General features: G+C 38.3%; 1 protein-coding gene across 4 annotated transcripts in view; it reads right to left on the bottom strand.

Moving 5' to 3' along the window:
• Window positions 1-374: 374 nt before the first annotated feature.
• The window catches only part of GRIA3 (glutamate ionotropic receptor AMPA type subunit 3), a 435,245-nt gene continuing 413,747 nt past the window's right edge, over window positions 375-21,872 (bottom strand). For 2 of the 4 annotated variants that reach the window (XM_066356601.1, XM_066356600.1), the window contains 3 exons: window positions 10,670-10,784; window positions 7,829-8,076; window positions 375-2,494 (listed from right to left, as the gene is read on the bottom strand). In XM_066356601.1, coding sequence (XP_066212698.1) covers window positions 7,831-8,076; window positions 10,670-10,784 — 361 coding nt within the window. In that variant the 3' untranslated portion in view covers window positions 375-2,494; window positions 7,829-7,830. Of the gene's footprint in view, window positions 2,495-7,817; window positions 8,077-10,669; window positions 10,785-21,872 lie in introns of all 4 variants that reach the window. The other 2 variants (XM_066356602.1, XM_066356603.1) reach the window with 2 other exon arrangements.

Below are 21,872 nucleotides of genomic sequence, written 5' to 3'. Positions count from 1 at the left end.
TTGCATATGAACTGAGGTTCTGTTTCTTGCTGTTTGTAGACACCATCTCACTGTTGGTGGTCTTGACAAACCTAATCTAAGGCCTTGGTGGTGGAGTTCCACTTAGGTGGAGGAGTTTGAGTCTGACTGAGGTTGCAGTTGGTGTGGGGAAAGGCATAATCCTTTATGAAAACCACCTGTAAGGTGACTGTTACATTGGCAAACCTTCTGGTGAGAAGTAAATTAGTGAATAATTACTTCTGGCATTTTCATCCAAGCAAATTTTACACAAAGCACAGAAAGAGAATTCTTTCTTTACAATTTTATTTACAAAATGTATTAAAACTTTGTACAATACCTCATGGCAATGAGGCTAGGTAATTTATGCCCACACATGCAATTTATGCTTTTACGGCCATTAGTTTGCTTGGCAATTTTTCTGTTCAGTGAAGTACAGCTTTAACAACAAAAAGAAAAGAATTGGAAAAAAATCCTCAAGTTACTACTGCCAAACTCCTGTAGCTTGAAGTTAGTAGCAGAAATTTGAAGCAACAATGTTTTTTTTTTTTATAAACATGCAAGTTTTTAAAAAAATGACAAACCAATTTACCCACCTCTTCATTCCCAGTGAATTTTCCTCTCTGAAAAACTGTTTTGAGTCAATAAACATACATTTCTCTTTATATAGTGCCTATGAAAACAATTGTGTGTAGGTTGGTTGGTTTGTTTTATACAACTTCATATTCACATAGCATTAGCTTCCCTCACTGGGACATTATAGCATTCAGAAGTTGAAAATCACAGTTTCGTCAAAACAAAACAAAACAGAAACACAACAGTTTTTTTTTGTTTGATTTTTGTTTTTGATCAATACCATTTAAAATTTGACATGTGAGTTATTCGCTTATGACACACTTTTTGGAATCAAAGTTTATATTACACTTTTCTCAAAACATTTCGTTGGAATGAGACTTCTTTCTTTTCTGAAGACAACAGTAAATATGCAGTGAGTCAACTAAGCATCTAAAGATCACACTTGGGAAATAAATTTGAGCTCCTAGTTTTTACAGTCTGGAAACTTCCCAATGCTTGTCACTGATGAGAGCAAACTACTGAGCTACAGAAAGCATACGTTGTTATATAGGAGGTAATTAGTGAGCGAAGACTATTTCCTCTGACTGTTCTGATGATGCCAATGGCAGGTACACAATAAGTTACTTGATAGCCTGTGGAGCAGTGGAGCGATCTTTTGAGAGTCAGTAGAGAGACTGCTCCAAGCAAGGACCTGGGAGTGATGTTGAGGCCCTCAGTTTAGCAGTAGGTTTGGAAATGCATTTTATTCTTTGCAAATTAGAAAAGGATGCATGCAGTCTTACGGAGAGCCGCGGGCAGTAACAGGCAACAGCTGGTAAGACAGACCTAGCAAGAGTCAAGTCAGATTGAGAACTGTGGTCTGAACCCACTGGCCTGCCTTGCAACGCAGTCCTGTCTCCGTGGTGTACACTTCAAAGGCATACTTAGCAGAAAAAGCAGAGCTAAACACAGTGTTGTTTCTGAGAAAGGTATTCTAAACACATTTGGGAGTATAGGTAGCATTTCCCTCACCTCTATGCTAAATACTCAGCTATATTGACTTAAAGTGCACACTGAAGCAAGAAAAACAGATCTGTGAGCTGAAATTCCAGGCTTCTTGGAAAGCCTCGGGGATCCTTTTTAGGAAAGCACCGAGAGGTATGCCTGATCGTGCCCTATCCCTCCCTGTACACAAAAGTCAGTTTAGCAAACTCTGTCAATCCCTTCACTGAGTGGGAAGTTATCAAAGCATTTTCACAAAAGCATTTCAAGAACACAGAGAAGTTGCCGGTCAGTTCTCTTTTTCAAAGTATTTAAAATTTCTTAAGTGTTGCATTTACAGTCTAAAGATATACACATTTCAGCAACATTGAAAGGAAATAGGGTGCACAGAACATCATCACCAACAGGAAATACCAAAAACATCTGGTTAGCAGATCCTAGAAGAGATGCCAGTCTGTATTCCCGCACACAGGGAGTCAAAAATTTTTGTATCAGGAGAAATTATTTTAGCTAAGATGGGCCTGTTTGCTGAACTGGAATTTTAAATTTGTGTGTGTGTATTAAAGAACATGGTGTTTGTATACTGTGCAGTGTATCAAATAATGGCTTTTATTGAATTGATGTTTTTTAATAAGATTTTTCCCCTACAAACTGGATTCTTGCATGTCCATTTTTTGTTGATTTTATTTTAATTTTTTTCAAGCAAAACAAAAAGATTTCAATGATGGTTTGCATTATCGCAAGTCTCAGAGTGTTCCATAAGGCACTGAAGGAAAAAAAAAAATCAGTTTTTCCTATTGAAAGGTCATTGCACCATCAGCAATATTCGTGTCATGCCTGACACCAGGGAGAGTGAAAATCTGGCTCAGTATCCTTGAAGCAGCCATGTTTTCGGTGATTCCTCTCTTCCTCTTGTCACATGCCTCTAGTAGGAAGGGATCTGCAAAGGTAAGGGGGGATTTTAAATTTCAATGAGCTTCTTATTGGGAATTGAGAAGTTTATTATGACTCAGGCTATCTTGGTCAAAAACTGAAGCTGCTTTCTCAAATTGGCTCCTCTGGGGCTGCAACCGGTGTGACTGGCTTTAAGGTAACCTGTCTGTGTAAATAATTTTACCTAATGGAAATGCTTTTCAATAAATTAAATTAGAGGGTTTTTTTTCCTGCTATGCATTGTACTAAGGAATATGCAGGTATTGCATGAAATCTAACTCAAGACATTAATCACTTAGGATGTAGGTATACTTGAAAGTCTTAGTAGCATTTAAATATAGATATTCAGGACAACTGGACTGTGGAGTGTATTCTGATCACAGAACCTGTGACCAAGGACTATTTGTCTGGTACAGAGGGTAAATAGTGTTCTAAAGCTTGATTGATTGAAATTTATTTGCCTATGAGAAGAAAATTTGCTGTTCATTGCCAGAAAGGTGACAGCTTGTTTCTCTTAATATCTACTACCTAAGTTATTAAAGTCTGAAAATAGCAGAGACTTTAAAGAGAAAGCACATTCCAGGAAAAGGCCAGAACAGTGACACCCATAAAAGGGCTTGGCATCCATAGGATCTTTGCCTTGATATCGTGTGCCTGATTGAGATGCTGATGCCACTCTCTTCTTGGAGGTATTAACTAGTGCAGAGGATTCATTGGCCCTGGCTCTGAAAATTTAAGGTCACTTTCCTGAATCCTCTTCAAGCTCATGTCCCTCTTCCCCATCTTTCCCCTCTACATTAATGGGACTCTTCTTCTTCTTTTGAGTTAACAATAAATTTTATCCCAAAGGATTGACATGATCATTTTTTACCATTGACCTGGAATAAAAGTATCTGTAAGAAGACTGCCAAAGATGTACCTGAAGGCCAAAAGCCCAAAGAGGGCAGAATAAGACTAACATGAAAGTAGGTAAACCTTGTCCTTGGAATGCCCAGATTCCTGAATCATATCTATCTTAGAAGCTAAGAGAAATTTTATATGTATGGCAAAAAGATCAAAGTCACCTCCTCCTTTTCCATTGGACATAGTATGTCATTACCTAGCTGCATAACTTTGGGAAAGCCACCTAATATTCTCAGTGCCTCTGTTTCCTGATCTTAAATTGGGGACAGAGGACATATTATCACTGAGGTAAAAGTCCACTGGGACAAAGAACATCACCACTTCAGTTATCCTGAATGTGTTTTACACTTAACATAAGATGAAGTCTTTAAGCAGGAAAATTTCCCCAGCAAGAATGTCAATGCATAAGGTGCAAAAAGAAGATTGGTGACTTTGAAAATAGGCCACATGAACAAAGTTTATATTTTCTAAGAAGACTGTCTCAGAGGAAAAACAAATCTTTTTCCTTCACTTCAGCATCTTGAGATCTCAAAAATATTTTTGAAGTCACCAAAGAAGTAAGAAATAGTTCTAAACAGCAATGAAAAAGAAATGGAAAATATTTCTTAATTAGTGGAGTCAACCCTAGGGTGCAGTGAATCTGGAACAGTTGGTATTCAGTCACTTCCAGTGGCAGGTCAGTGACCCAGAGAGGCCACAGGTAGTCAAGAGGCTATCTATTCTTTAGTGGGTGCTGGATCTGGGGCTGAGACATATGTTTCCACAAGGAGTCTAATAATCCTGACTCTACTCTCACCCATAGAGGACTTCCTCCTCTTTCAAGGATGACTTTTTATTAACCTGATTTCACTTGGGTCAGATTTTTACAGGTGATTTGCCCTTGAGTCCTTTTCTCTGAAGAATTACTGGTACCATAAACTCCCAAGGCTGGCTCTGGTAATTAGCAATAAAAATTAAACCTTAGGGTGCCTCTTCATCTCTGTGCCCCTGAGTAGACCCTGACAGATCTAGGCCAACTTATCAAACTGGAAGCCTAATAACGAGGCAGTAAGTTTGGAATCACCAGGAGATATTCCAGAACTTCTTTGGAAATAAAAGATGAATGGATGAAGAGCTCACTCCTCACTTAACCAACATTCCCTAACATTACATCACCAAACTGGCTGAGGATAGCAGAGAGTTTTCTATTTCAGGGCTTTGTGCCTCTTGACTGGCACATGTAAGGTTTTTCTTAGCATCATCTGAGGATTTTTTTTTTCTTTTCTCATCTGGAGACTTTGCACAGACTTGGAGGACAGATTTGTTTGCAGAGGCGTTTCCCAGGTTTGCTTTTCATCCAAGGGATGGTTGCCAAGGTGCTAGCTAACTGGGCTGTAACCACACTGGCATTGAAGTAAATTAAAATGTGTGTGTGTGTTTTTTTGCTTTAATTAGCCTGAATTTTGCTTCACAAAATAGATCAACTAACATGACTAAGGGCAACCAGAGATCCAGAAATTGTTTCAAATTCATTTCTGTGGCTCTCTCCCCAGGTTTGATGTCCTGGGCTCTACTTTAGGACAGCAACATTCTGCCCAAAGGTTTGCTGATTTCAGTTTCTTTCTTCCTTCTGACCCTCCTTCCTTCTTTCCTTCCTTTCCTTCCTTCTTTTCCTTTTTTCTTTTTCTTTCTTTCTTTCTTTCTTTCTTTCTTTCTTTCTTTCTTTCTTTCTTTCTTTCTTTCTTTCTTTCTTTTCTTTCTTTTTCCTTCCTTCCTTCCTTCCTTCCTTCCTTCCTTCCTTCCTTCCTTCCTTCCTTCTGTCCCTCCTTCCTTTCTCTCTTCCTTCTTTTCCTTCCTTCCTTCCTTCCTTCCTTCCTTCCTTCCTTCCTTCCTTCCTTCCATCCCTCCTTCCTTTCTCTCTTCCTTCTTTTCCTTCCTTCCTTCCTTCCTTCCTTCCTTCCTTCCTTCCTTCCTTCCTTCCTTCCTTCCTTCCTCCCTCCCTTCCTTCCTTCCTTCCTTCCTTCCTTCCTTCCTTCCTTCCTTCTCTTTCTTTCTTTCTTTCTTTCTTTCTTTCTTTCTTTCTTTCTTCTTTCTTCCCTCTTTTTTCTATTTCCTCTTTCCTTCCTTTTTCTTCTTTCTTTGTTCATTCTCTCCCTCATTTCCTTTTCTGTTCCTCTCTCCCTCCTTTCCTCCTTTCTCCCCTTCTTTCTTTAAGTTATATGCTCTGAGATAATTATCTCTCAAATATTTCTACTCCCTGGACCAGCAGCATCAACATGACCAGGTAGCTTGTGAGGAATAAAGACTCTCAGGCCCTATTCTAGACCTGCTGAATCAAGATCTGCACTTTTATAAGATCCACAGTTGACACATACACACTGACATTTGCGAAGCACTGCTCTGAGACTTAAACAAAAGAAGAGACTGAAGCCATAGTAGTTTGGGAGTAGGGACCTAAATTCTCAGATGGAATGACTGGTTATAAAGAAGGTCTGGAGGCTATGTGACCCTGAGCCATGATACCCTTCTGTTTCAGAAAGATTCCTTCTGGGTAAAGTAGAAATGATTGAATAAACATCCTCATGTAGAGTGCACAAATGGGGCATATGGAGGCTTGGTGAAGTCAGTCCCTCAAGACTTTTTTTAAACAAGTAGGACATAAACTTAGGATTGGCTAGCCTTTTGACAGGATCTCATTGGGATTTCAAGATTCCTGGAGACCACCAGGGCATGAGCGGTTAGAGGCAGCATGGCTTAATAAAGAATATAGCTATAGGAGAAAGAAGGGCTGGGTTCTAGTCTTAGAACTGCCACTGTCTTGTGTTGCCTTAAATAAGTCATTTGGTGTGGCTGGGATTTAGTTACTCAAGAGGGAAAATACTTCCTGACCCATTACTTCAAATGAGGCAATAGAGGTGAGAGCACTTGGAAAAAGGTGTTATGCCAATTTTAGGTGTATTATTTCTTTGTATGCCAGTATCTCAGAATTTGGGATAATTAAGCAAGGATGAAATCACCCATGTACCATCTTATGATAAAGCAAATAATATGCCCCAAATTGTAATCAGCTTATATAATCTACTCAAGAATAAAATATTTAAGCCCACCAGTACATTGAATGCTTGCATGCAAACAGTGCTAATTACAGATGAAACCATGTATTGTACATTCAACAATGCAATGGAAACACTTTGTTAGTGGGTTAGTTCAGTGTACTAAATATGTTGTGGGAAAAGTTTGCACTGTGTAGCAGAAAAGAACAGCCAGCAACTTCATCAAACAAGATAATGCTTTCCATGGTGAACACAAATGATTTATTTGGATAAAATATTTAAAAATCAGCTAAATTGAGATTCTCAATGTAAAATACAAGGAGAGCAAAATACAAATAAATGCATTTGTAGAAATTCAAGCAAACTGACATTGACTGATGAGGTAAAAAAAGTCCCACCTAAAATAAGGGATATGAAGCTGCTAAATATTCTGTTCCACTTCAAATAGGTTGTGTTAGTGATGACAGATGCACTTGGAGGTAACAAGACTATATTCTTTAAATACTTCTGGAATATATTATCCTAGTCAAGCTTGTCTTTCAACACATCTGAGCTCTTGATGATAATGGGGGAGGGGAAAGGTTGATTCTAGCTGTCAGAGTCAAAGTGGCATCAGTAAGGTTCATCTCAGTATGAATTTGGGGCAGCCAGCAGCAAGAATCTTAGATTGTTCTTTGGGAGATACCTGAATATTGGTTCCAAGAAAGGGACAACAAATAAACTCAAAGATTAAAGAAATTGCCTCAGGCTCATGCTTAAGAGAACCACTGCTCTCCTGTAGAATCATTTCATTTCTCAAGGTGGCAGTGTCCCATTTCCATTCTTTATTTTAACATCAGTTCCAGAGCAGCTGCTTTCTCTAGGGCTGCACTGTCCAAAATGGTAGTCACTAACCACATGTGACTATTGAACACTTGACATGCGGCTAGCACAAGTTGAGATGTGCTGTAAGTATAAAATAAACCCCAGATTTTAAGACTTAGTATGAAGAAAAGAATGTAAAATATTTCATTCATTTTTATAATGATAACATGTTGAAAGGATATCTTGAGTATGTTGAGTTACATAAAATATATCATATTAATTTCACTTGTGTTATTTTTTAAAATGTGGCTACTACAGCACTTAAAATTACACATGTGGTTCACATAGGTAGCTTGCAAATATTTCTATTAAACTGTGCTGCTCTAGAGATTTTTTTTTCCTTCTGGGTCACAGACCACAGTGTAATTACAACTATGCTATTAGAAAAGCACCACTGCCTGACAAGAAAGAACAACCATTGTTTTCAAAGAATCAAATGGTTGCAAAGAATAGACAATGCTTGAAACAATTAACAAAAACAGAAAACAAAGATGAACATACAGGAATATAAAGCTGATTAGTTTACTAGACCTTAACCGTACCCCTAGATCTTAACACTCTCTGTTCCATACACGTTGTAGCCTTCTCTGTATGTAGCATAATTTTGAGTGTTGGTGGCAGGAGCAGGCTTAAAGTTTTGGGTGTTCTTTGTAAGTTTCATGCGTTTGGACTCTGCCCGTGATTTGTAACAGAATTCTATCAAAGCCACCATCATGGCCAGCCCCAGACCTCCGACAAGTATATAGAAAACGCCTGCCACATTGCTCAGGCTCAGAGCGCTGGTCTTGTCCTAAGAGAAATGAACAATGCGATTAGTTCTTGAGGAAAACAAAGGCAATGGGACATTATAACACATTACAACAGTATAGGATAGTTCTGAGTTGTAAAATAACTAAACATTGATGTAAGTGTTATGACTCAACTCTGGCAACTGACTGATGTTTCAAAATGGCCAGCAAGATAATAGATTGTGCTTCTGTTGACAGTTGTGATCCTCAGCTATATATTCTTTTATTTTGACTCATTAAGTCCTTTAGTACTTCAAAATAGTGTCAACAACTAAATAAAACAGCACTTGGCCATGGGAACAAAAGTGTAAACACAAGCACAATTTATTCCTCGTCTAGTCTCAATAAACACCATTTGCCAGAGTTGAGCTGTGACATAATCTCTATAAATGTAACACTCTTTTTTCATTTGGGAACTTGAAGCACTCTTTCCCCTCTTTGCCCCGCAACACCCCTTTCTCCCTTGTTCTCCCTATGACAAACATGTCAACAACTAGTCTTTAAGATAGCAGGTGAGAATATTAGACATTCCTGATATTCTTATCTGGGGAGTTACTTCACAAGGTTTGTTTAAAAATGATTAACTCTCCCCTTCCCCCAGTGGTTGAGAATTTGCTCCTTTTGGGGACTGGTTGCTCAGTGCTCATCCTCAGGGCAGCAAGTCTTTGTGCTGCTGGGAAAAAGGGCAAAGCACAAAGAATTGGCTCCGTTCCATCTTTCTGAGAGTTTAAGGACACTGCCAGGAGAACCCATTAGGTCCCAAATTGGCTCCAAATGAATCAGAAAGCTTTTCCAGGAGGCTGATGATTTAAAAATAATTCAGCTCATTTTTAGCTTTTACTCCAAGGAACGTAGCAAATAATTTAAAAAATACTACATTTATTTGCTTTCTATTCAAAATAAGGGAAAAATTGAGGAAGCCGGTCAGTGACTTTCAGGTCAAACTGTGCAAATCTGACTAAGCTATCTGCCTATATGAAAAAGCAAAAGCTGAACTGCTGAACAATGGAAAGAAAAAAGTTGGTGCCTTGAGCCCTACCTTGAGGTAGGACACACCAAGGGCCAGGAGCCTTTCTTTGAAAAACAAAAATAAATAAAAATAGCATTTTGTAGTCTTTTTAGAAGGAATGTAACCATTTTGCTGCTGAATGCAATTGAATGGAATATACAAATTGTTAAGTTAGTGAGTTGAAAATCTTATTCAAATGATAACACAGTGAGCAGATGATTGCCATTGCTGACACTCAATGCTCTGTGGCTCAGCTAGTCCTTGTATTATTTAAAAAATTAATAGTAAAGACAATATGGCTTTCTCCTGATTCTATTTTCATAGGAGTCAGTCCTGTACTTGTTTACTTTAATAAAAAGGCCAATTGGAATTGGATCGCATGGTTGGGAAAGGGGTAAGTGTATGTCTCATGTCTACAGCAACCTTGCAAACAGCCATTCTTCTAGGATGAATGACAGCTAGATGAGTGGTAAGAATTTGTCACTTATGGAACAGTGTATCATTTCTTTAAGGAAGCTGGTGAGACTATCTGCAAGGATATCACATAGTCCATTAGGAAATGGACCAATTTCTGGCAACCCTCCCTCTGCCATGAGACTTTTATATGTATGTGGTAGTTGATAGGGGAGAAGTGTCCTTTGAAATAAGCCATGTAAGTTGTAGCAACAAAAGCAATTTCAAGTTCCATGTATTTAAGTGGCATAGAATTCCTGGTTGTAGGATGTAAAAAACCAGTAGCAAAATGGTTCACTGCTCAGGGAAAATGAGTAGCATTTCATGAAATGAATTAACTGATACCACAATATTAGTTCAAAAAAAAGAAAGGCAAAAATTGAAACTAAAAAGAACTTTCTTAGGGGAACAAAGGGGGGCAGGAAGGAGGCAGGGAAGAGTGTTTCATGCTTATCAATGTGATGTTAACCTGACGATGTATACCCTTAAGGAGCATGCGACTAAATTTAATAAGTATTACATACAGAAATTCAAATGGCACCTTTGAAAGAGAGAAGTGTGACAGACTTAATGAGATTCACGATCTAAATAGGTGCTGAACTCAATAGACAGCAGCTGGGAGGAGGTTAATCATTCTGGTTACAAAGACCAGTCTTCGTTATTTATTTCTTTGACTGTTTTCAGGTGGGATTGGCATAATACATTAACAACCAAAGGTATTTATAATTACAAAGTATTATATTGTAAGAGTTTAAGAAAAAGTACTGTCACAACTGGATCATTTTTTTTTCTTTTTTCTTTTGGTTGTTGTTATATTTTCTCTTTGAACTTTGGAAATGTGAAATACAGTAAAACCCCCTTATAACACAGCTCCTTATTTTATAGTTTTGGAAATGCAACGGGCCAGATTGAGTACCCTAATCATAATAATAGCTCTGTAAAGTCAACGATTGATGTCCCATGGCAGGCCTCTGAGGCTGGTGTTTGCAGAATTCCTTCAGCGCTGCTGTTATAAAGGGGTCCCACTGTGTCAGGGAGTGTGTGTGGGGAAGAAAAGCCATTTTAGGGCAGAAAATAAACAGTGGTTCAAAATGTGATTGCTAATCAGTACAAAAAGACCTTCAGCGACTGACCTTACTCCCGGAGTCCTTGGCTCCACATTCCCCCTTATCGTACCACCATTTGTTTTTCAGCTTGTCTAAGATGCCTTGTTCACTGAGTTTCAATACTGCAAGGTTTACAGGCGTTCTTCACGTGGGAAATAACATAAATAACATTATATTATGTTATTTTATGTTATTCAAGCTTCAAACTATTTTAAAACTATAGAAAGCGATAAAGCAGGGGGCCCTGGCCACAGAGTAACTTTAGACACTGCAGGCAACCTGAGCATTACCTTATAAAAAGTTAACACTACAGCAACGCTATGTTTACCAGGGCCTGCCCATATCGCTTTGAGTAATCGGCACACACTGTTAAATAATGAGGATAGAAAAAAAGGCACTCCTCAGATAGGCTGTGTGTGGTGAGGAGGGTCTCCCCTCAGTGACAATTGTCAGCGGCAGCTTGCAGTAGCTTTGTGACGATGAGTTAGGTTTGATCTAACCGGGTGTCTTGTTGTACTTCCAGACAGAAAGCAAATTCTATGGAGGAGTGGGGAAGGGGATCGAGCCAGAATTGGAAGCATTTCCATATGTGAAAGGAGACAAAAAAGATGAATCCAAACAAATAAAATAGATGCTGTGTGAAAAACATGTCTGCTGATTGATTGTCCTTTATTACACAAATATGTTGCCCAGCTGGAAATGATCTCAGAAAAAAACTATTTTGTATATGTCTTCACTCTACAAACTGAATTCTTACACACAACCTGGACTTTGTATCAAAAGTATAATGTGGACCTCTGCGTTTTGGATAAGAGGAATACTTTCAACAATGGAAGAACTGGCCTATAGATTGTTTTTGAGTTACTGACTGGCTGTCTCTCTGAAATGGTCTGTTGTCTGTGGTCATCTTGGGTCACTAGAGGGTGATCCAGATTGTTTAAAACTAGATTATTAATATGGCATGACCTAAAAAGGCACACTGATGCTGCCACTATGGGTAGCAGTACACAGGAACAATTTAGGTAAGCTGTTCTGGGAAGATAAGGCTTCCTGAACTGAGAGGCCAATACATCCTCAGAACACCAGGCCAGTCCTCCACACTTTAGCATAAGGGTGGCAGGTGGAGTCACTGGGCAAAGTGCAGGAAACCCTACTGGTCCTAGGAAAAAGATTTTCTCTCTTAGAAATTTCTTCAACTGTAAAAAACTAATGACCTTTACTTTGGTGTCTTTCTAGAGCTAATTAATTTTAAATAAAATATCTCTAATAACTTTGGATAATTAATGCATTATATAGAGAGGGTAGCATAATTTTACTATGGGGCAGTAAACTTCTGTGTGTTCAGATTCATGTGAACAATATTGCCAAAACTGGTGCATATTAGTTTGAATGCCACCAATCTACAAAGAGGAAAGCAGACCCATTTAAGTAAGATTTACTTAGCATATTTTGGATAAATTGGACCCACTAACATATCTGTCATTGATAAGACTTCCTATAGTCACAGAGATCTGCCCACCATCAGAACAAGTCCCCAAAGACTGTTTTCTTTCTTCCTTACTTTGCTGTTGACAGCAGAGGGAGCATCTCAACCTGAGATATTCTGAGAAACATATTATTATTTTAAAATAATATGCAATTTCAGAGTACTTAAGATTTGAAAAACTATAAACTTTTAGTGTCAGGGAGGTGACACATTCTCGGTTAGTGCAGAGCGTGGCAGCCAGAATATCTGCATTTGGTATCTCACCAGGAAATTGAGGTCCTTTTATACTTTAAGCAAGTTCCTTCAATCAACGTTCATAGCCTTTGGCTTCTCAAATGCCAGAGATGCTTAAGATGCAAAGAAACAAAATATACAAAAAACTTTGAGCCTCTCTCAAATATTATTGGCAGTCAAAGTTAAGCCTTAGACTGTTAAAGGACAAACAGGCCGTCTCTGGCCCTGACATAAATGTTGGAATTGCCTTCTCCTCTAACCCCACTGTCTGGCTCCCTTATCTCTCTCCTTCTTCAATTATTTTTTGTTCCATCACTACTACCTCTCCCCTAGTACTCTATCCCTTAAGCTATGCACTAGCACCTAGGCTCAGGATTCTGGCAATTAGCTCGCATTACTGGGAAGATGCTTTCCAATGGGACATGGGTGACTGATTCCATCAGGACTGCAGGAAAAAATATGAAGCACTTCCTTCCTCCTTTCAGTGCTTCCTCTATTCTTATTGCAAAGGGCCCAGTGTACTTAGACTGGTCTCCAAGCCTTTACTAGCCCCTGTCCTCCTTCAGGATACTATGTTCTTCAAATTACTTCATTCAATTTCTCAGCACAGTTGCTCTTACTAGATTTCAGGAACAGAGTAGTCTGATTAAAGGCACTCACACTAAGATCTAAATAGAGATATGACCCTGGAGATCCTGGGTTTTAAAGAAGTTTGTCAACCATTATATGAACTAGGTAAATAAAAGTGTGACATGTTAGTTTAGAGCAGTGGTTCTCAAAGTGTGGTCCAAGAACCACTGGAGGGTCCCTGAAACTTTTTCAGCAAAGGGTCTATGAAGTCAAAACTCTTTGTATAATGAAACTAAGACATCCATGCCCTTTTCACTCTTATCCCTTAAGGATGTACAGAGGAGTTTCCTGGAAGTTACATGACATGTGCTATCACAACAGATTGAATAAAGCAGCAGAAATGAGAGTCCTATTCTCTTATGTTAGACCAAACATTAAAGAGAGTTTCAAAAAACATAGGACAATACCACTCCTTGCCAATTTATTTTTGTTTTGGGAAAATACAGTTATTTTTCATAAAAGTATTTAATTATGTTAACATATTAGGCTTATTATTTTAAAACTGAATCAGTGATAACAGTCTTTTAAAATTCTTCTATTTTAGTTTTTTCTAGGCTTAATATTAATAGATATAACACACATAAACAACATTTTAGGGGGGTTCCCTATAATTTTAAGTGTGTACCAGGATCCTGGGACAACGAGTTTTGAGAAGCACTGGCTTTGGAGGAAGGAAGGCTTTTCCTGTGCAGGGCCTATTCTGGGCTGCCACCATCTATTCTTGCCAAAACTTGGACTTAGTATGTTGGTACTTTAGCATCCTACTTCTGATGAATGGACTGTTCCTGCCTTAGGCTATCTAGTGGCTTCCACAGAATGGCTGGGAGCTGTTCTCCATCCCCATGGCCTCCATAGTTCCAGTGGAGGTTACCTTAGAGTAATAGTTCTCAATTGGGGATCATTTTGTCCTCCAGGGGATATTTGTCAATGTCTAAAGTAATATTTCATTGTCACAACTGGGGAGGGATGCTATGGGCATCTAGATGGTAAAGGGCAGGGATGCTGCTAAATACCCTACGATGTCCGGATAGCTCCTCACAATTGAGCTCCAAATGTTAACTGTGCCGAGGTCAAGAAACCTGCCTTAGAGCACCCAAATCTCATTTGATGCTCCAGGACTTTACAGATATCTGAAAAATGATATACTCTAGAAGTTTAGTTTTTGATTGGAAAAAAAAATCACAGGATTTATGAAACCTGGCAGGGAACCAATGTGCATTTGGGAAATTCTAAATAAAAATTGAGAAAAACAAATATTTCAAGGGGCAGCACAGCCAAGGAGCACAAAAGCTGTAATCAGCAATCACAGATAATGCCGTTTAACAAGGTTAGGATAGCTGCCAAAAAAAGAAAGGACTTTAAAGGCCAAACAATATGTTGCTGTGGGGTGGAATACATTTCCAAGATGACAGAGAAAAACTGCCATAATTTCCTCTCTTACTGTATCTTACTGGATGTAATGCCTAGCTGAATTTAAATCAACTAAATCTATTGACTTCCTTTCCCCAACATGCACACATTCACACAATTTGATATTTTAAAGGAAGTGGAATTACATGGGCATTCAGTCATTTTAATGCTACTTCCTCCATGAAGCCATTCTTGCTCCTTGCTCCATTATTTTCTCTCCCCTCCTTCATTTTCTACCTTGCCTTATTATTTTTGTCAATGTTTTGTAACTCCCACTACACTGTGTACTTTTCAAGGACAGGAACCATTAGAATAACAGTTCTCTCTATAAATATTTTAACATTTTGTTTTTCAAACTAGCACATCACATAATTATAATAAGTATTATAATTAGTTAAGTTTAATGATTACTCTAAGAAGGTAAATTTATGGTCTCTACAAGTAAAAAAAGTGGAAGATTCATATATGTTAAGCAATCTGCTTTAGCCTGCACAGAAAATTATGGGCCAGGCCAGAAGGCAAATAAATACACATCCAACTCTGTACCGTGCATTCACCAATGGAATACACATAATGGTAGCAGTCCTCCTTATTTTTGTTCTTTGGGCTTGGATGTTCATAATGAATTTTTTCTTTAGGGAACACTGTACTCCAAATAGATATCAACCTAGCAAGGGCATATCTTGCAGCTGGGGCCTGTCAGTGTGGTGTAGTAATATGTCTCCAGGGAAATGTTTCAGAGCAATTACTGCAGGCCTTTAGCTGGTACCTAAGAGAATTATAAGTCAGAAATATTTATTGTACTCACCTTAATAGAGAACAGAAAAAATTAAGCAAAGTAGGTCAAATTTCTATCAGGGAAATTAGTTAGGCATTCTTTCCCCTGAAGAGCTTGCTATGAACTTTTTGCTGAGGACAGCCCTCTAAGACAAGGGCGTGTGTGGCAGGGTTAGGGAGAGAACAGGAGACCTTTCTGATGTCTCCTTTGTGATGGGGTCTGGGAATGTATTACCATCCAGAAATATTTTTGTCACTTTTACCTGAAATTCCTCCACGAGAATTGCACATCAAGTTGGAGTAACATTCCTGTTACAAGTTTCTTGAGAAAATAAGAAATGAAACAAAAAAGCTGTTTACAAACTTTAATTCTTTGTTCCATTTTGTTTAAAAAATGTTCAGAGAGGGAGGAGTGTAAAGTTCCCCTAAGAATAAAATAGTTTACTACACCTAAGTTATAAGAATGTGTATACATTGTTGATCAAATTGAGAGGGTAAGAGTAAATGTGAATTAGATAGTCACTTAAAAGTAAGGGAAGGTAGCGCTGACCTGTGGCAGAATGATGACTCCTGTGTGCGGGGAACAGTCATGGAATGGTGTCTATTTTTTTAAAAGAGGGGTAGTAATCTAATTCCTAATGCCTTGAAAATGAGTTCTATTTTTAAAGAAAACATAACTGGCCGATACAAATTTCTGCTTATCTCTCTCATCCACACCTAGCAATAACTCAGCTACAATGTACCGACTGATTCACAGCATCTGACCCCAGGTGGCGGTTGTCTAGGTTCCTAGCTTGCACCTGGGTTATACCAACCAACCACTTCAAAGTTCAATGTTATCTTAGTGATGGCCAACATTACATATGATAAGAAGACCATTTTTTCCCTGTGGAAGTAGAAATTATTTTTAAAAAGTAACTAAAATTTTGTATTTCAAAAGAACTGTCCAATTTATTTTTCAATTTTAATTTTAGTATATACCTAAAATAGGTAGTTGGAACCACATTGGATTCTTTCTTATGAACAAAGAAATGTGGAGAGAGTGGTGTGAAAGTGCTGCATTTCCCCATAGAGGAAAAGAAGAATAAATGGCCTTGTAAATTAATGATCAAGTTGATTTCTCTAAATGGTGATCCTGGAAGGGCTGAGATAAGAATTTGTACTATAGATATGGCTCCAGGCCTGAAAACTACAGGAACCCAGGGTATAGTATGATTTATCCACCCAAGAGACTGTGGGATATATCCTGCTCTAAATGGCTTCACTACTTTCAGAGCAGGCACACCTAAAAAGCAAATGTCTGTTTAATAAATGATGACAACCTGACCAGCTAATGGCACAGTGGATAGAGTGTCAGCCTGGGATGCAGAGGACCCAGGTTAGGATCCTTAAGGTCACTGGCTTGAGCGCAGGCTCGCCAGCTTGAGCATGGGGTCACTGGCTTGAGTGTGGGATCATAGACATGACCCCATGGTCACAGGCTTGAGCCCAAAGATTGCTGGCTTGAAGCCCAAGGTCACTTGAGCAAGGGGCCACTCACTCTGTTGTAGCCCCCCAGTCAAGGAAATATGAGAAAGCAATCTATGAACTAAGGTGCCACAATGAATTGATGCTTCTCATCTCTCTCCTTTCCTGTCTGTCTGTCCCTATCTGTCCCTCTCTCTGTCTCTGTCACAAAAAAATAAATGATGACAGAAGATCTTCAATAAAGCCCTTCAGAAGGATATATAAATGTGTGTGTAAATATATAGGTTATGGAGAAATACAAGGAGGTCAGAGAGAAGTAAAAGAAATATATGAGCAAGGATGGTTAATTTGCATAGTTAATTAGCAACCTTCTCTAACAACACAATATATGGATAATAAAATTATCACAACCTAAGCTGAAAGCCCTTCCCTCACTCTATGCCTCATCCAAACCTCATTCCAGATAGCTAACATTTGCTTCTTGGTACCTAGTGATTTTTTTTTTTGGAAGAACTTATTAGAATTATCTTTGGCCCAGTGGAGATAGGACGGCCATCCTCTTTTTCTGGCTTTTTTACTGAAGATATGTCAGGTTTTAATGGTGAAAACCCAACTTTTCCAATAGCTCATTTGCTTTTCTAAAGTTTTCTGGAAAAGTCCTAGAATCACTTAGGAAATCACAGGCATGTACAGTAAGTCCTCATTTAAAATGTGATAAGTCCTGAGGCTTTAAGAGAAATGATGTATAACAAAACCAGTATTACCAAAGGCTAATTGATATAAACAAGAGTTAAATTCTTATGGCATCTCATTGTTATAATGAAATTATGTTGAGTGAAATGACATATTTGAGGACCTGCTATACAGATAGGTAACTGCAAACATCTCTGCCCAGGTAGGTCTTGATTTATTTAGTTGAAGCCAATTGATGGCTAAGCAAGAGAAGAGTCTTTGCTGGATGAAAAAATTTACTCTAAGGTCCTTTATGTTCTTTTATCTACGTTACCTTGTGATCTGTATAGTGAAAGAATTCACCTCTCTATATCTTAGCTGTTGGAAGCTGTGATAGTTCAAAATAGTTCTTACACTGTACTAGTGTCTGGAGCCCTTTATAAAAACCTCTATCCATTTCTTTTCATAGGGGTTTTGGGATACAAGAATCTAAGAGAATGAGGGTTGAAGTTATTTCAATCTTTTTACCTTTGGAGAAAGCCTGAGCTTTCTCCACAACTGGGGAGCATGCACATGTGACTGTTGGCACTACTGGACTCTAGCCACCCCGATGACCCTCATTTCACAGGAGCAGCTACAATAATTTGCAGAGTTATGCAGTGCTTAGCTGCTAGCAGCTCCCCCTAAGAGAGTATTTATATCTATGTAGTTCACAAATGTAGCTCAAACCTATTTAACTCCTTGCTAATGAGATCATAATTTAATATAAGTGCAAAGAGCAAATTCAATAATGCATGCATGTAACATTAGGAGTTGAAAGCTGTGAATCATTTTTCTAAGGACCTAAGAATGCTAGTGATAAAAACCTACTGATGAGCATCTATGCTAGGGAAGCAGCCCCATAAGTCACTTGTAGATATGCGGGTAAAGCCAGTGCATTTCTAAATGATAATCTCTTAAATTCAAAGTGATAGACCCTTAGATTATACAAATTGTGAATTCCGTTGATGGATTTCTACCTAACTGGGCCTTTGTCCCACCTCTCCGTCTAGAACAGGAATCCAAAATGTGTATTGGTTGTGGACTATCTCACATAACCCAATTTGTCTGGGAAGATTTCTTACTCAATTTTCCCTGACAAAAGGAGCTAAGGGAAGATGCTAAGCTCTTGGAGAACCCAGTTTTGGTTATGTACTTTCCCCCAGTACATCATTGATATGACTCACTTGAACACTGGTTTTAAAATCAATTAAAAATTCAAACTATCAAATTTGGTTGGGTTTTATTATTTATAAGTGTGTTTTCTTCAGATTTCCTAATGGCACAGCAAAAAGAGGCATAGACTGAGAAGACAGACAAAACTGATCTTTACTAGAAACTGACATGACATGTATTTCTGAAAAATCTAGTTTATTCCCCTGACTCTTCGTTGAGAGTTTAATATAATGGGTGCCAGCACCCTCTTTTGTTCCTCAGTAGTCTTCCCTTGATTATGACCCATGGAACAATAATCAGTTCAGGTTACAACCCAGTAGGTTGCAACAAATGGAGCCTATATATCATATCTGAAAGCTAGGGTGCATACTGACCTCTTCTAGCGTGCATTCTAGCATTCACTTATCTACATTTCCAGCAGCGATGCTAAACAGGACAAACCAGCAAAGTCAGTCTCTCCCTTTTATTCAATCTCTATTTTTTAAATGTAAAGTATGCTATTGCCTTATATTTATATTTTGAGAAACATCTGTTCCAAGGCCAGATGAATTTAAACTTTAAGGTGAATCTAGATGTGAACCACACTTTTGCTACTTTTGACCAATAGTGATTTACCTCATGTGCCAAGGGCCAAATGCTATACCGCTCTCTAGAAAGGCAAGATAACGGATTTCGACTGTTCTCCATAAAAAAAAAAAAATCTGCCCCCACCCTGCTCCACCAACCTCCCTCAGTTCCTACCCTCATTGAATGCATTTTAATTGTTTCAAATCTTTCATGTTTCTTTTCCTTGGACTGCCCTACCTTTCAGAGAGTGTGGTTCTATAACCTTCTCTCTAAATAAAAAGAAACCAATTGTTTTGGTCATAGAGGAGCAGAAGGGCATAGACATATATCATTTCACTATGCTGCTGCAATGATATCTTTCCTCTTGGCAATTGTATAATAGCATTCTTACCTTCAGGATTTTTATTCCTGCTGCTCTTTCTGTAGCTCTAGTGTTAGACACTTGGTCATTATTTGTCAATAAGAAACACATTCAAGTTATCAGGATAACACCAAAGGCAAATAATCATGTCTTAATCATAGAAACCATGTTAAGGCCACAGAGTCATTTTAAAAATTAAAACATCACTAGAATGGGCGAATGGGTTAATTTTAAAAAAGGTTATTATTATTATTTTTTGTATTACAATTTTTTTCGGGTGGTAGAATGTATTTAACACCATCTGGCAAAATCAATTGTTTTGGCAGTCACTGGATTGGTTCAGTTCTTAAGGCAAAGAGGTCCCTTGCTTGAAGCAGCCACTGAGAGAAAGTGAGAGTGTGCTCTTGGGAGAAATATCTGAGTAAGTTTAAGGAGCAATTTAGTAATTACCAGAAAAGAAAATTGTCAGGTTCTTCATACTTCCAGGAGCAGCACCAGCACAGAGACATGCAAACCAATGAAGAGCATAATATACTCACCCTACTCTTCGATCCCAAACCAGTCTTGGTGATTGATGGGAACTTCTTCTAAGACCCACGAAATGCCATCGATCTGTAATGATTCTTGCCTACACATATAACAGTGTCAATAAAGAGTCATTGGGATCCATTTTAACCCTGGGTATCCAAAATGTCTACCTTTAGGAATGGCTCCTGCCAATAAAAGGTCCATCCTGTTGTAGGTAAAAGGCAGATGCAGATTCACATCCATTATTCAAGGCCCAAAATGTCAAAGACTTCTGGGTGTGGAAGAGAAGTGGTTAAAAGATGGTGGCATAGGAGAGGAGAATTGTAGACAAACATGGAAGAAGAAGAAATACACAGAAAACTGAGGATCTCATTTATATATATGGGAAACACAGTATCACCTTGCTCATCTATGTACCACTGAATAAGAAGCCGAGGGCATTTGGAGATGGTCTGCCCTAAAATGTATATTTTCACTTTCTTTCAATAGGAGACTTGTTAAGCAAATGTGTGGGATTAAAAAAAAGATTCATAATAATAAGGAGGAGAATTGTGTTTAAATTTCTTAAGAGAACAAACTTTTTAGGTACTTTAAAAGTACTCATGCAAAAGGAAACACAACTGGCCTGACCTGTGGTGGTGCAGTGGATAAAGCGTCCACCTGGAAATGCTGAGGTCGCCGGTTCGAAACCCTAGGCTTGCCTGGTCAAGGCACATATGGGAGTTGATGCTTCCAGCTCCTCCCCCTTCTCTCTCTCTGTTTCTCTCTCTTCCTCTCTCTCTCTCCCTCTCCCTCTCTCTCCCCTCTAAAAATGAATAAATAAAATTAAAAAAAAAACTTTATAAAAAAAAAAAGGAAACACAACTAATTTTAGCTGCAAGCTATGTTTTGAATTTATTAAACCAAGTTCCCTTCAAATATATATATTTGAAGATAATAAAACTACATTTCTCTATCAATATTCTATTAATCATAACAATTATCCTATCATTTATTTAGTTAATAGAAGTTTAACTGCATATTATATCCTCATCCTTTACTTCCCTATATGCCTTACAAGTTAAGGAACACATGCTACAATTCTCATTGCAGTCAAGGGGTTCAGAATGATCCTGTCTAAACATTCTGTTCCAATGTTCCCCAAAACACACAAAGTATGCTGATTTTCAGTTTAGAAAATATGGACACTGGAGTCTATTTAAATCCCTAGATAGAACTAAAGCCAGGTGATGGGTATGCAACATAACTGAATGCCAAGATAACCTGGAGATGTTTTCTTTGAACATATGTACCCTGATTGATTAATGTCACCTCATTAAAATAAGAAAAAAAGAACTAAAGCCAGGACAATTCTAGGGTGAGGTGGGACAGGGTTTATAATGCCTTGTTGCCCAGTCAAAAATAGCTTGTTTCATTGACCAGATCCCCTTTAGTAAGTAAGGATACACCGGGAAAGCTAAGCAGGTGTCCTTTACCCAAGATTAAGAGAATGAAGCATGGTGGTGCTTCTTTCAGAAGAATTTGAAAGTTTGAGATGACAGAGGGAGGTTGATGTGTTTATGTGATAATTCAGGAGCCTAAATCCCCATTCTGCTGTGATTTATAGGAACAGAGTTTCACTGGCTGTGTCACAAAGCCCTGGTGATCTGGGTTTGTCGCTGAAACAACCTACTCACTAATAATTACCACATTTGCACGTACATTGCAATAAAGCACTAAAACAAAAGAGTAATTTTCATGCTAAAAACTCCCAAACTATAGCCTAATTTTTCTGATTTTTGCCTTGGTATCTACAGTCCATCAGGAAGGGATCAAGTCCTATTTGTTTGGGCCTTATTAGCTCTGGTTTAAGAAATTGATAAAATCAAGAAGTAGTTTAGTTC

Source organism: Saccopteryx leptura, chromosome X (assembly GCF_036850995.1).
Source record: "Saccopteryx leptura isolate mSacLep1 chromosome X, mSacLep1_pri_phased_curated, whole genome shotgun sequence".
In the NCBI taxonomy this organism is placed as follows: Eukaryota; Metazoa; Chordata; class Mammalia; order Chiroptera; family Emballonuridae; genus Saccopteryx; species Saccopteryx leptura.
Note: the sequence above shows the minus strand (reverse complement) of the source record. Positions and strands in the feature narration are given on the sequence as shown.